The following is a 13,319-nucleotide window of genomic DNA, read 5'->3' on the forward strand; positions in this document are numbered from 1 at the left end:
AGTCTAGATAACAAATACACTACTTGACTGCATTTTCTGTGATAACATTTATCAAACTCTTTTGGCACTAAAAATCTCAATCTAAAACAGATCTAGAGCCGTCATTTCCCCAAACCTGCTAATGTAGACCTCTTCTATATCTGTAAAGTGTCCATCGTTTCTTCTGTGTTAACCCCTTGTGCAGTTGGCGTGTGCACTGTTTAGTTTAGTGGAGGTCTGGCATGAGGGAGAAGAGGGCAACAGCTCCATGGCTGATTTTAAAGGATAGGACCACCGTTTACTAGAGCAATGGCTACTTATATCCCCAAGGAGACCCTTGAGTAGTATTTCTACTGTAGTCTTGGTCCTTGTGTCTATAGAGTCATGGAAGGACCATCGATTATCGTTGTCGCAGCCATTAGAATATGCTTATGGCTACAAAGGGGCCACTTTATCTGCTAGAATGCAGCCAGGATTTTGGGAATCCTTCCTGAGAATTCTCCAGTATAACAAAAAAATAGTGATATAACCATGAAATATTTCAAAGGTTTAACTATGCTCTTCTAGCTAATAAGGAGACATTTCTTGAATATACAGACATCTTTTCTTCTCCAGCAGCAAAACTGATTTTACGATCTTACAATAACATAGTGCAAAATAAGAGATTTACAAAATAACATCATTCTACGGTACAAAAATCTCTATCGTAAATACAATGTACGCAAAGTTAGAGAATAAATACAAATATATTACTAAAAAGGACCAAAGAAAAGGGGCAATACATTCAACTCAACGTGACGTTTGTGAGAAACTTCTTTGGAATCTAAATCGCACACATGTTTAGAAAGTCAGCAAGTGGGAAATGAAATCTGAACGCCTGAGATAGTTTGACACAACTACGTGAGAGCGATCCGGCTGCAGACAGAAAAACGAACATTCCCCCTAATATACAATAATAATATCAACTAATTGGTAGTTTTTAATTGGGAGTATAATATGATAGCATGGCATGTATTTAACATATGATATCTTTTTTATATATATATAAATATGTTATACAGCAGATAAATAGCAGGTCTTTTTGAATTGATTTTAATACATTTTTTTTCATCTTATGTATAAATATGTTGTAAGGGGAACATGTAGGAACTTTGGTTCTTGGTTTTCAGCTGTTTATTCTAACGCAAATGATAAATATGTGGCACTAAGAAAACGAAGTTACTGGCGTGAACACGGGCTCTCGATGAGGGGTTAACTTGTTCGGTGCAAACAGTACTCATTTTCTGTATCGAGTGAGCTGTTGTAACCCGATGAAGGATACAGTTCTTTTTTCAGTATTCTGTTGACAATGTTGAGTAATACTTTCTTGTACTGTTGACGCAGAAGGGAATATACAAAAGGGTCCAAAGCAGCTTTACTGAATGCCAGGCACTTGCTCACAATACCCCAATAGTTGTTGATTTTCACAAATGGAAGGAGTTCTATTAACCTGAAAAACAAGGACGCATATTAGAGTGGGCTTTCAAGTAACTTCATTGTTACAGCTATATCCTGGGAATTTTAAGGTTAGCGATAACACTGGTTCATAAATGAATAAATTAGGCAAACTTGTTTTGAAAAATCAGCAGGATCGTTCTAATTGTCTGCTAGAAAAAAAGGTAGGCATCATACAATAAAAAAGCAACTAAAACAGCCTTTTTTTCAATGCTGCTAACGTCAAAACAGGCTGAAGAAGCACTAAATCTGTGGATCGGATCAAATAAAAAAATCGAGGTGGGAGAATTATTATTTGAACCTTGATCACTTGGTTATTTCCATCAAAACGCGAAGCAAAAACCACAATAGTAAAAAATTATTTAAAAAAAACAATGAAAATAAGAAGAAGAGATCCCCCTTGAAATCACGATGGAAATAACGTTATTAAGCAGCAAGGGATCTCCCAACATCCCGATATAATAGAACCATTAAAAAAGGCATCGCTGTAACGGCGCACTTAGAAAGGTTTGCAAAGTGTGTAATGGTCCTTGTACACAATAAACGAAAAGAAGAATGAAAAACACATAGTGAAATAATATTTGAATCAATATAAAAATATTTAATCAAAGATTAAAGACACTCATAAACAGATTGGTATTTCTCACAAATAGAAATGCTCAAACGCCTGCTTAAGATGGAGACCTGCTCCACAATTGCCCTCAACAACAGGGTTCTCAGCCTCCTTTTAATAACGGAATGCCAGGAAGGGATCCTCAGGTACGGGCAGCATCAAACTCAATGGACAGCTGGACGCGTCAATGGCAAAAACAGTCCAAAAGGTGTCGGTAGAGCCAGAAAACGTTATTCCAAATATCTCCCCATCTGAATTAAGAGCATATAAACTCTTCCATTAGAAATAAATAAATAATTAAAAAGAAACGAGCCCAGCACATGTTTCATCGGCCCAAAGCCAACTTCCTCGGGGGATTACAATGCCACAAATTCAAATACTTATATTTATCTTGATTAAAATGTTGTTTTTTTACTGTTTTTCTTTTTTTTCCCTTTCAGGTTACCTTACCCATCCTACCCTTACTATCAGCTAAACCTTCAATCTGTTTATTTGAGTTAGTTCTTAATCTGTGTTTCCATGTTTAGGATGTTGTAGCTCCAGAATCTCTCAACCAATTTGAAGATATCTCCTTCTTGAGGAAGCTCCTCTTCAGTGGTGGTCTGACCAAGTGTAAGACCCTGAGCCACCCTCATCTTCACTACAGGGCTGCGAGATATGACGCCATGCAGAACTGATATAGACAACTAGCAGGGCTAATATGAAAACATTGTGGGAATAAAATCATTTAGGTTAAAAATTTAGGTTGGAAAAAGCAATATTAATATTTTATTTGTTTAAAGCCGACACGCAAGCCGCAGCAATCCAATATCCTGGTTACAAAAGAAATTCTAAAACCATAAGGGAAACATTGACTATAATAGGAACAAAAAATAGGTAGTTATCTTAAAATGTCAAACGCATGAATAATATTTGCATGAATAAAGATGCGGCTGAAAAAAACAATGAAAGTATTTCAATGAATTAAAAAAGAAGCGTTTCTCTTTCTTTATCACCAAAAAACACAAAGAATGTCTTCAGTCGGCCTGCTAAGAGGTGACAACTCATGTCAGCCACATTCAACAAAGAAAATATAGTTCTCTGTACCAACGAGTTAAACGTATTAGGTTTCAGTACCGTTGTATTTTCTTATGAAAGTATGTTATGACGAAGACCCTCGCAGAAGCATAGCTGGGGACTTTGCATGGTGGGCCACCTGGGGCTCTCCCGCTTCTGTGGCAGTAGCGTGAGATGGTGCCAGCTAATTGAAATCAAGGAACACATTTTTATATTTGACTGCAAAATACAAAAATTGCATGCTCGGTGATTGTTACGTGTTAGTTTAACCTTGTGATTCCCAAAATCGGGGCCAATGACGGGGTTGTCCTGGTAAAGCCAGCGTCCACCTGATGACATAAGTACAGTCGACAGCTGGATATGTGTAGGCAGCATGCAGCCAGGGATTTCCAGTCACTAGCCGCATGCTGCATCACCCGGTCTGCCCCTGGAGTGTATGTATTCGGCGCTGTTGGCCAGCAGCCTACCGGCATTTGTCCATATGCCAGATGGCCAGTCCAGGCCAGGCCAAAATATATGAACAAACCTCTCCGCTCTCCCTTGAGCACTAACTAAATACAGATCTTCCACCTGCCATTGGGTAGCTTACCCAATACCAACAGATAATTGTTCTATATCACAATATGACAAATACGACAACATTTTCAGCAGTTGCTGCAAGCTACCTCTACTGGCTGGGTAATGATCTTTCCATAACCATCACCTTCTTAAATTATCATTATTATTATTTATTGATTTATATAGCGCCATCAAATTCCGTAGCGCTGTACAATGGGTGGACAGGACATAACAAGTAGTATATAACATAACAAATTGACTTAGAGACAACAGGTGAGGAGGGCCCTGCTCAGACGAGCTTACACTCTAGAGGGATTTAGGGTGTATTACACAATAAGTAAAAGTGCCGTTGGTAGGGATGGAGCAGCCACGCTAGTAAAAGTATTGCAGGAGAGGGACTAGGAAAGGTGATCTGAAGGAACACGGGACGGCGTTGATGTGCTATGTTGTAAGCGTCCTTAAAGAAGTGGGCCTTGAGGGATTTTTTGAAGGATTAAAGGCAGGGGGAGAGACGGATAGACCGGGGGGAGGGCATTCCAGAGGATAGGGGCAGCCCTTGAGAAATCTTGTAAGCGTGCATGAGAGCTAGAAATCAGAGGATAGAAGGAGATCGTTGGATGAGCGGAGAGACCGGTTAGGAGTGTATTTAGAGGTGAGTGAGGAGATGTAGGGAGGGGAACCATTGTGAAGGGCTTTGAAAGTAAGAGTGAGGATTTTGAAATGAATCCTGAAGTGCACAGGCAGCCAGTGAAGAGACCAACAAAATATCCTATGAAGACCGCCTGGTGCACAACACTGCTAGCTTCACAATAATATCAGTGATCCGGCCTTGTCTTTTCTAAATTATTATTATTATTTCCCTTTTTATCTCAAACTATCTCTAATTTTGCTATAGACCAATTAAAAAAACAAATTATGCTGAGATTCCCGAGACCAACAGACTATGTACTTTTTTTTTTACTTGAAATTTCACATTCAAACACAAGGGTGTCTGATCAAGCTGCCCTGTGAACACAGAGTTTTTAGGTAGCCTTCAAATTATTTCTTACACTCAAAATATTATAAAGACAAAAAGCATATTATCAGTAGCTCTTCTAACTTAAAATGTTCTATGCACAGAAGAAGATTGTACATCATTCTTAAACTAATTCCCCTAATTTTCAATGTTGATACAGATGTATTTTTTCTACTTATATATCTTTACTGAATACTGTGACCTTCTGTTGAAGGCTGAATGTTACAGCCAATCCATTTTTGCCTTGACTAAAATGTTATTTGTGAAATTGCAGAATGCTAGAAGGTTTATTTGAAATGTTCCATTTTGTTTGAAGACATATATTTTGTTATCCATAAATGATGATGCGCATAGGCTATCTTTAGTATGTATACAATATATAGCACCAGCATTCAAGTGCAGTAATTACCACATTCACTCAATTATAACACACGTTTTCACATAAAATCTTCCGGAAAAACGACCTTAGACAAGGTTATCTTTTATTCAGACCTCAGAGACTCTATCATGCTCTCATTCACGCTCTCTCACACTCTCTCTCAATGTCTCTTCACCTTCCGTGTCCCTGTCTTCTTTTCCGGAGCTCTGCTTCTTCTCTTGACTCTTCTGTCTTCTTTCCTCGTCCGCTTCTCCCCGGTATCAGCTGTGCAGGTACTGCCACTGAAGGCTGCGCATCGTGGCTCGACCCTTTAGCGGAACTACTCTAAGAGGCCACAACATTGCAGACGGATTTACAGAGAATGAGAAGGGTTTCTGCACCTATCTTTCTGCTCGAATTGAGTACTTTCACTAAAGGGCAGAGCCACAGCACAATCAGGGGAGAGGGTGTGTGCAGATGCTCCGCCCCTTTGCGGACGTGCCTCAATAATGGCGCTAATACCGGGGAGAAGAGGAAGGTAAAAATTCAGATTTTTTAAAAAGCTGTAAGAACCCTATTTTTTTAATACACAAGGTCTCATGTAAAACAGAGCAATAATGCACAAAAATATAACATAATATACTATAGATGAAAATAATTGTCACGGCTGTGGGGAGGAATGTGAGGTTCACGGTAGTTATGGCTACTTGTCAAAGGATCATTAGAGACTAAACGCTTAATGTTTCCAAAGAGCAAGTCACTACACATGGACTTACAAACAGACCCAGGGTCCCTCTACATCAGGCATGTCCAAACTTTTTTCGAAGAGTGCCAGATTTGATGAAGTGAACATGTGCGAGGGCCGACCATTTTGCCTGACATTTTCTGAACCATTAAAATTAAATGCAAATTAACTATTTTATGCAAAGATTAATGAAAACGACATACCACATCTATCCCTTCCTCACTATCTCCCCTCGCTACCCCCCTTCTCACAATCTCCCCTCTCCCTCGCTACCCCCCTTCTCACAATCTCCCCTCTCCCTCGCTACCCCCTTCTCACAATCTCCCCTCTCCCTCCCTACCCCCTTCTCACAATCTCCCCTCTCCCTCCCTCCCTCCCTCCCTCCCTCCCTCCCTCCCTTCTCACAATCTCCCCTCTTCCTCCCTATCCCTCCTTCTCACAATCTCCCCTCTTCCTCCCTACCCCTCCTTCTCACAATCTCCCCTCTCCCTCCCTACCCTTCTCACGATCTACCCTCTCCCTCCCTACCCCTCTTCTAACGATCTACACCTCCCCCCCCTTCTCACGATCTACCCACTCCCTCCCTACTCCCCTTTGTAGGTCACTTACCGTCAACTCCTGTGTTGGGAGCGTGAGGCGTTTGTCTCGGGTGCCGGCGCTTCACTGCTGAGTGCCGGCATATGACGTCATATGCCGGCGCTCAGCGTGAAGCGCCGGCACCCGAGACAAACGCCTCACGGTTCCAACACTGCACTCTGGGCAGCGCAGAGGCAGGCGGCGGCGGCAGCAGCGGCGGCGAGCAGAGGAGTCCTGGATTTCTGTCAGTCAGGGGGGCCCAAGCGGTCGTTTTCAGCAACCGCTCAGCACCCCTTGGGCCCCCCTGACTGGCAGAACTCCAGGGACCGGTCGCAGTCGCGACCCCGGTAGTTCCGCCACTGCCTACAATTTCTTCATCAGATGCCCTTGTGGCTGTGTGTGCCGGCGCAGGGAGAAGGAAAGCAAATCTAGTGACGTCCGAGATCGCAAGATTTGGGCTTTCCTTCTCCCTGCGCCGGCACACACAGCCACAAGGGCATCTGATGAAGAAATTGTGTAGGGGAGGGTTAGATTTCAACCCTCGTCTACAGTCAAACATGAACCCTGTTTAAAGTTACCGTATATTCCGGCGTATAAGACGACTGGGCGTATAAGACGACCCCCAACTTTTACAGTTCAAATATAGAGTTTGGACTATACTCGCCGTATAAGACTACCCCTCTACCCAGCATACAACAACCAGCCAATCACGGCAGGCAATGTACCTTACCGGTGATTTGCTGACATATACATACATGCACTGCCCTTACACACACACATATATATAATATGTGTGTGTGTATATATATGTGTGTGTGTATATATATATATGTATATATCTACACATAGGCCTGTCCATACATACACATTTATACACTGCCCTCACCACACACCCCTGCCTTTACACACATGTATATGTATATACATATATATATATATACACACACACGTATGTATATATATACATATAGATATATATATATATATATATATATATATACACATATATATATATATACATATATATATATATACATATATATATATATATATATATATACATACACATATATATATATATATATGTATATATATGTATATGTGTATGTATATATATATATATATATATATATATATATATACATATATATATACATATATACATACACACACCAGCTTACAAATACACCATATCACACCAACATACATACACTGCACTCACACCCCTTTCTCCCCATCTCTTACCTTATCTTCTGTCTTCTTTCTTCCATCCAGTTGTGGGAGCGCGAGGTCTGGCACTTCAGACCTCAGCTTCCCTGCTCCCTCATCACTACGCGCCGGCAATTGATGCCGAGCGCCGGGACATGACGGCATCCCTGCGCTCGGCATCAATAGCCGGCACGTAGTGATTAGAGAGCAGGGAAGCCGAGGTCTGAAGTGCCAGACCTCGAGCTCCCTAATGTCGGGCTTAGAGGGAGGTCGTGATCTCCCCAACCAGCCCTGCTGATCAGGGCTAGTTGGGGGAGATCACGATCTTGCACCTACCTCGGCGCGGCCCTGAAGACCGGCCCAGGGGATTCTTCACTCGCCCCTCCCCTAGAGATTGGTGGCTTCGTGGGAACCTCCGGCTTGGTAAGTACCCGGTGGATGCCCAAATCTCGCGCTTTCCTTCTCCCTGCGCCGGCTGATGACGCCAAGTCCCGGTGCTCACTTGGGGGGCCGTATCAGTCCGGAACGCGGGCCGCAATTGGCCCGCGGGCCGGACTTTGGACATGCCTGCTCTACATGTTCTCTCACTAGCCAGGCCTTTTCACCTGTGTTTTCCTACAACATATTTCCCACGCTCCATTCCAAACATTATCTGTGCTTTCCCCTCAAACATTTCTTCTTTCTGTGGCAGTCTTTTTTTCTTCCATTTTATGTTCCTAGTACATTCTCGTCAATAGTTCCTAAAGGCTCCAACTTTCCCAAATTCTTGGGTTTTTTTCCCAAATTCTGTTTGTGTATATTGAAAGTCCTTTCCTTCTTGCCTTATGTTTTCAGCACAGCTGATAAGCACACTCCATGGCGGTCTAGTGGCTGTAGTTTAGGTAAATGCCTGTACATTGTATAGACCTCTGTATGGTTCTCACCTGTTTTGGGATAATATGAATATGTATTCTGTTTCTTCACTCTCTAAGTAATAATAATTCCATATTCTGCAAGAGGAACTTCAAAGCAGCACACTATAGTTGCATGTACCACAATATACCCCATGTCTCCACTACAAAAATAGCAAAGACAGGAAGGGATACTTTCCTGTATCCTTTTATGACCCAACAAATGATCTACTGGGATATGTGGACTGTACCTAGCATGTAGAAATGCCAGAGGAGGCAATGCCCCACTAAGTAATTGCCTATTCATCTTAAACCTTCCAACTGCCCAACTGTTTCACCTTTTATGTTTGATCATGTTAGTTCGATCATAGAGAGAACAAGTAGTTAAAATCATTTTGGGATCATGAGGTTGTGAATCAAAGTCATTTCTTACAAAAATTAATTCTTATCCTTATTTTGTTTTTACTGCAACACCATGAAAGTTGGCCAATAGTCTTCACAATGAATGATTCATAAGCAAGTAAGGTCTAGCTTACTCCTTGGTTACAATATGGAGACTGAATTCTGTCAAAGAGCTTTTCAACAATACTACTTATGAGGAAGTACCATGAACACGAATACATCTGTTTTGTCAAATAAATGCAAGATCTTCCCAAATCCATAGTAATTTACTAAATTGACATGATTATCCATTAATATGCATTATTTCCACTCCTTAGTGAAAGCTGATATGTCCTGACAGCTTCCGAAAGAGTAAAGAGAAAAAGAGGTAAAATAAGGACAGGCAGGATAAGCCACATGAGATATAGCAACGCTGAAGGTACATCTCTGATATAGATGTCAATTTGATCCTCTTTAAATGTAGGCTAGTGCTTCCGAACATCAAGGTCTCATGTAACGTAAATTTCCACTATAGTACTTGTGCATTTGTAATGCTTACCTTGTGATAACGTATGGAGCAAAGCACAACACAAACGATCCTATGAATATACTGATTTTCTTTGTAGCGCGCTGTCTCCTCCTTTTCTGCTCAGTGAGACACCTCTGTTTCACGCTGCAAAAGAAACGTCTTGGGTGAATACACCGTATGATACAGGAAACCCGTTACAGCTCAAGCATCTTCTCAACAGAACCGTCGCTTTTCGCATTGTTAACCAAAAAGTCATCTTGTCTATAAAAATTCATTCAAATATTATGCCCACCTTGGTAGTTTCAACTCCCAAGAAATCTTGATGTCTGCCACATAATTAGACGTGCAAGAGACAGAAAGGGGCTGTTTAGTGGAAGAACATTAGAAGTAGTGACTGTCACATGTTCCACGTCTCATTATTAAATATAGAAACAGAACCGAAGGGCAGATAAGAACCATTCGGCCATCTACTCCAGTTTTTCCAAATGTAGAGCCTTCAGGCCTTGGTCTTGTCTTAGATTCAGTATAGCTTAATGCTTAAGCTATGCATGTTTTCATTCCCTTACTGTATCAGCCTTTACCACTGCTGATGGGAGGCTATTCCATGAATCTACCACCCTTTCATTAAAATGAAGCATCTAAACTTCTGACCTTCAACTTTTAGATTATGACTGCTTGTTCCAACATTTCCCCTTCTTTGAAATAAACTTCCCTCCTGTACTTTGTTAACATATTTACATCTCTTCTCCTCCATGCAATACATATTGAGTTTCCTTTATCTTTTTATACTGCAAACCATCTATTTATTTACTTATTTATTCTCCCATTACATAGAGACAAACCTATGGGGTCTGATAACATATTAATAAGGGCAGTAAACAGATGTAACGTCCGTGATGGGAAACCCGTTACACACGCACCATATTACTGATATTGATGGGGTTTTTTTCTCATACACAAATGTTTGGATTCCAAGACAAAGTTTGAACTATATGTATGTCCCTTCTTAAAAACATCAACTATATTTTTTTATATGACCCCTTTGTCAAATAATATCCAGAAAACTAATATCCATATTGTGTTTGCTTTTAAGGTCATTACTGGGATTAGAAGTAAAATATTGAAAAATGTACTGACTGGAGTAAAAAAATGAAGCTAATGGAGGCTTAAACTCATTCACTTTGATTGTTTACCCCATGGGACTAAAAAGATTATTTTAAAGAAAGGGTATAATGATATTAGAGGGAGGCATGAATGACAATTGAGTGATGAATCTAGCTTAAAGCAAAGCTAATATCTTAACTGAGCTGCTTAGGTTAACGTGAGATCCAATAGGATGAGGGGGTAGGATCAGTAAATACATTTTAGGATTATATACATCTTTTTCTTTCATTTTCTGGATAGCAGAAGGTAGGGTGACAGCACTTCACAGGTTAAAAGCTTTGTAAAGACACAGAAAAATGTACTATACTTTTATGTGCAATTCTGTGCAAAATGTCATCAAAACTCAGCAAAACTAACCATAAACACACACACATTATATATATAGCTTTTGTGCAATATATCTTAGAAAGCACTATTCCTGGTGGTAAGACTAGCATAGAAGTTGCTACAATCACCCAGCAGGTGCTAATTAATTATTCTGCTACTAATCCTCCATACATGGTCACATTTATCAACAAAATTGATTTGTTTTGGAGGTTAATAAAACCAAAAAAATCCAATAACAGATTTTGACTACAGCATATCCATGTTGGAGAATAGATAGCATGGTGTAAGTCCATTGTGATTATGACTTCACAGCATATTAACCGTGTCTCATGTTGAATTGTTTAGGGGGGCTGAGAGTGATGGGAGTTGCAACTGTAGGATTTCTCAGAATAAAGGAATATTAGTTTGGATGTGTGGTGTGTGAATATATATAATCAGAAAATAATTGTATGGTGAATTTAAAGAAACCCCCCTGCCAAGCCTATGTCTTTGCACCTCTCCCCAGAAAACATTTGATTGATTGATTTTTTTTATCAGATTTCCTATTCCTCTACATTAAAATAAGACATGGTTCTTTGCTTTCAGTCTTTACTAGTTAGTGTGTGTGATCTGATGGGAGAATTAAAGGGACTACCTGCATGGGCTTATGATGAACATTGAATGCAGGATATCAAGAAGTATAAAACACCCAGTGTCATGAATGATCCACTCTACATACACAGGCAGCTGCTGGAATTAAACTTGTCTTATTAAAGCCCAGAATTACTAAGGAGAGAACTCCATGGACAAGGTATATTCAGTGGTCTCCTCTTCAACGATCAAGCTATTTTAATAGATTTCATGCATACACATTGATATGTTGCAAACAATTAAACCTAAAGCCATCAGAAACAGGTGAATTCAAAATAATATTACCTGGGATGGATGTCTACTAGCAAGACAAGAGTTTGCATGGTGATGATGTCTATCCTCCTGCAATGGAAGCGTGCCACCTTTAACACCTTTAAATAAGTGAAACACAATATAACCAGAGAGAGCATGAAGCTGGCAGCATGGAACACGATGGTGAACACAGTAAACCTCCTGGTCTCAGGTTCCTCTGTCACATGCAAAGTGCAAGAAGCATACATGCTACTGTAGTCTAACCAGGACAAGAAGAGGGACACCAAAGGGAAGGTGAGTGAATGAAGCCAGGAATAGCCCATCATGATCACAGCATCTTTATACCTCATCTTGCTGGTGTAACTTAATGGGAAAACCACAGCAATCCATTTATCTATGCTGAGAGCAGCCATGCTCAACATGGCATTAGAAGTCAAAAAAGTTTCCAAGAAGCCCACAGCTTTGCAAACGCAGTCCCCAAAAGGCTGTTGGTTCTTTAAGATCCCCAAGAATGTGGATGGCATGTTTAGGACAGTCAAGAGGAGATTGCAGATAGATAAATTTAACAGGAATATCCCAGAGACTTGCCTTCGGATCTCTGCACTGCATATGAAACAGAGCACTACCAGTAAGTTTGCCAGTAAAGAAACAACAAAGACCACAACGAGGAAAATAGCCATTAGAACCTCTGCCAAGTGCATCTCTCATATATCCATGAGCATGAGGTTCAAAGCAGACTTTGCTTCACAGAAAGGGGAACTTTAAATGCAGATACTGTCTTCATTCTTCCTTAGAAGCACACGGTGTACTGCAGGATTCCTGCTTGCTTCATTCTCAGAAAAGGAACCATTGCCTCTACAATGCTGCTGTCCATGGTCCTGAAATTAAGGTCACATTCTAGACGCCTTCCAGACATAGCAGGGAAGTCCTACAGGGCTGCATTCAGGACAGGTACCAGGTATTATCCACAGGTCTTTCTGCACATCTTGGTAGTTCCACAGATCATAGGGCTGTAAATCTGTATGTTGGTTGAGAAGGTGCTGCCTGGGAGCTTGTACAGCTGTTCTGATGTGAATCTCCAACTGGCACACCTTCTATACAGCTTCAGCACTGACTCATGCGCAGGAAAGCACTCACACTAACACCATTGTGAATTATTTACTGCTTTATTGAGGAAAGAAATAAAACATGAATAATATAGCAAACTGGAGGCACTGCTTTGCTTAATGGAGGAAGAAATAAAACACAAAATCTAAATCAAATGCAAATCAAGCTATCTTGGGAATGTGTTATTAACTACACTCTCTAAATCACTTTACTGCCAGCATTCAAAGAGTCGCTTAGATATCTGCTTTCCATTGCTTCATATGTGACAGTGCCCCAAAATAACCTGAGGATCCATTTATGACTCATTATCATCATAGGTCTAAGGGAAGTCTGCTGCTTTTATATTTGTTAATATAACCATATCACCTTCGTGTAGCAGACAAGTGGGACCTGGTCATATCCCAGGGTCTTATAACCGCACACACATTGATTAGGT

At 40.6% G+C, this 13,319-nt stretch overlaps 1 protein-coding gene across 1 annotated transcript; it reads right to left on the minus strand.

Annotated features, from left to right (window-relative positions):
- Positions 1-1,178: 1,178 nt before the first annotated feature.
- Positions 1,179-12,828, minus strand: GPR78 (G protein-coupled receptor 78). The gene is made up of 3 exons (XM_053458239.1): positions 11,810-12,828; positions 9,434-9,547; positions 1,179-1,468 (listed from the first exon to the last, which is right to left on the minus strand). Exons 1-3 carry the CDS (start codon positions 12,475-12,477, stop codon positions 1,231-1,233), a joined length of 1,020 nt encoding a protein of 339 aa, XP_053314214.1. The 5' UTR covers positions 12,478-12,828; the 3' UTR covers positions 1,179-1,230.
- Positions 12,829-13,319: the final 491 nt, after the last annotated feature.

Source organism: Spea bombifrons, chromosome 1 (assembly GCF_027358695.1).
Source record: "Spea bombifrons isolate aSpeBom1 chromosome 1, aSpeBom1.2.pri, whole genome shotgun sequence".
Taxonomy (NCBI): Eukaryota; Metazoa; Chordata; class Amphibia; order Anura; family Pelobatidae; genus Spea; species Spea bombifrons.

Excerpts from the sequence above, each read along its gene's own strand:
- GPR78 (XM_053458239.1), bottom strand. The coding sequence starts at position 12,477 with ATGCACTTGGCAGAGGTTCTAATGGCTATTTTCCTCGTTGTGGTCTTT. Across the intron at positions 9,548-11,809 it reads CTAGTAGACATCCATCCCAG|CGTGAAACAGAGGTGTCTCA; the intron begins GTAATATTATTT and ends TTTCTTTTGCAG. Across the intron at positions 1,469-9,433 it reads GCTCCATACGTTATCACAAG|GTTAATAGAACTCCTTCCAT; the intron begins GTAAGCATTACA and ends CTTGTTTTTCAG.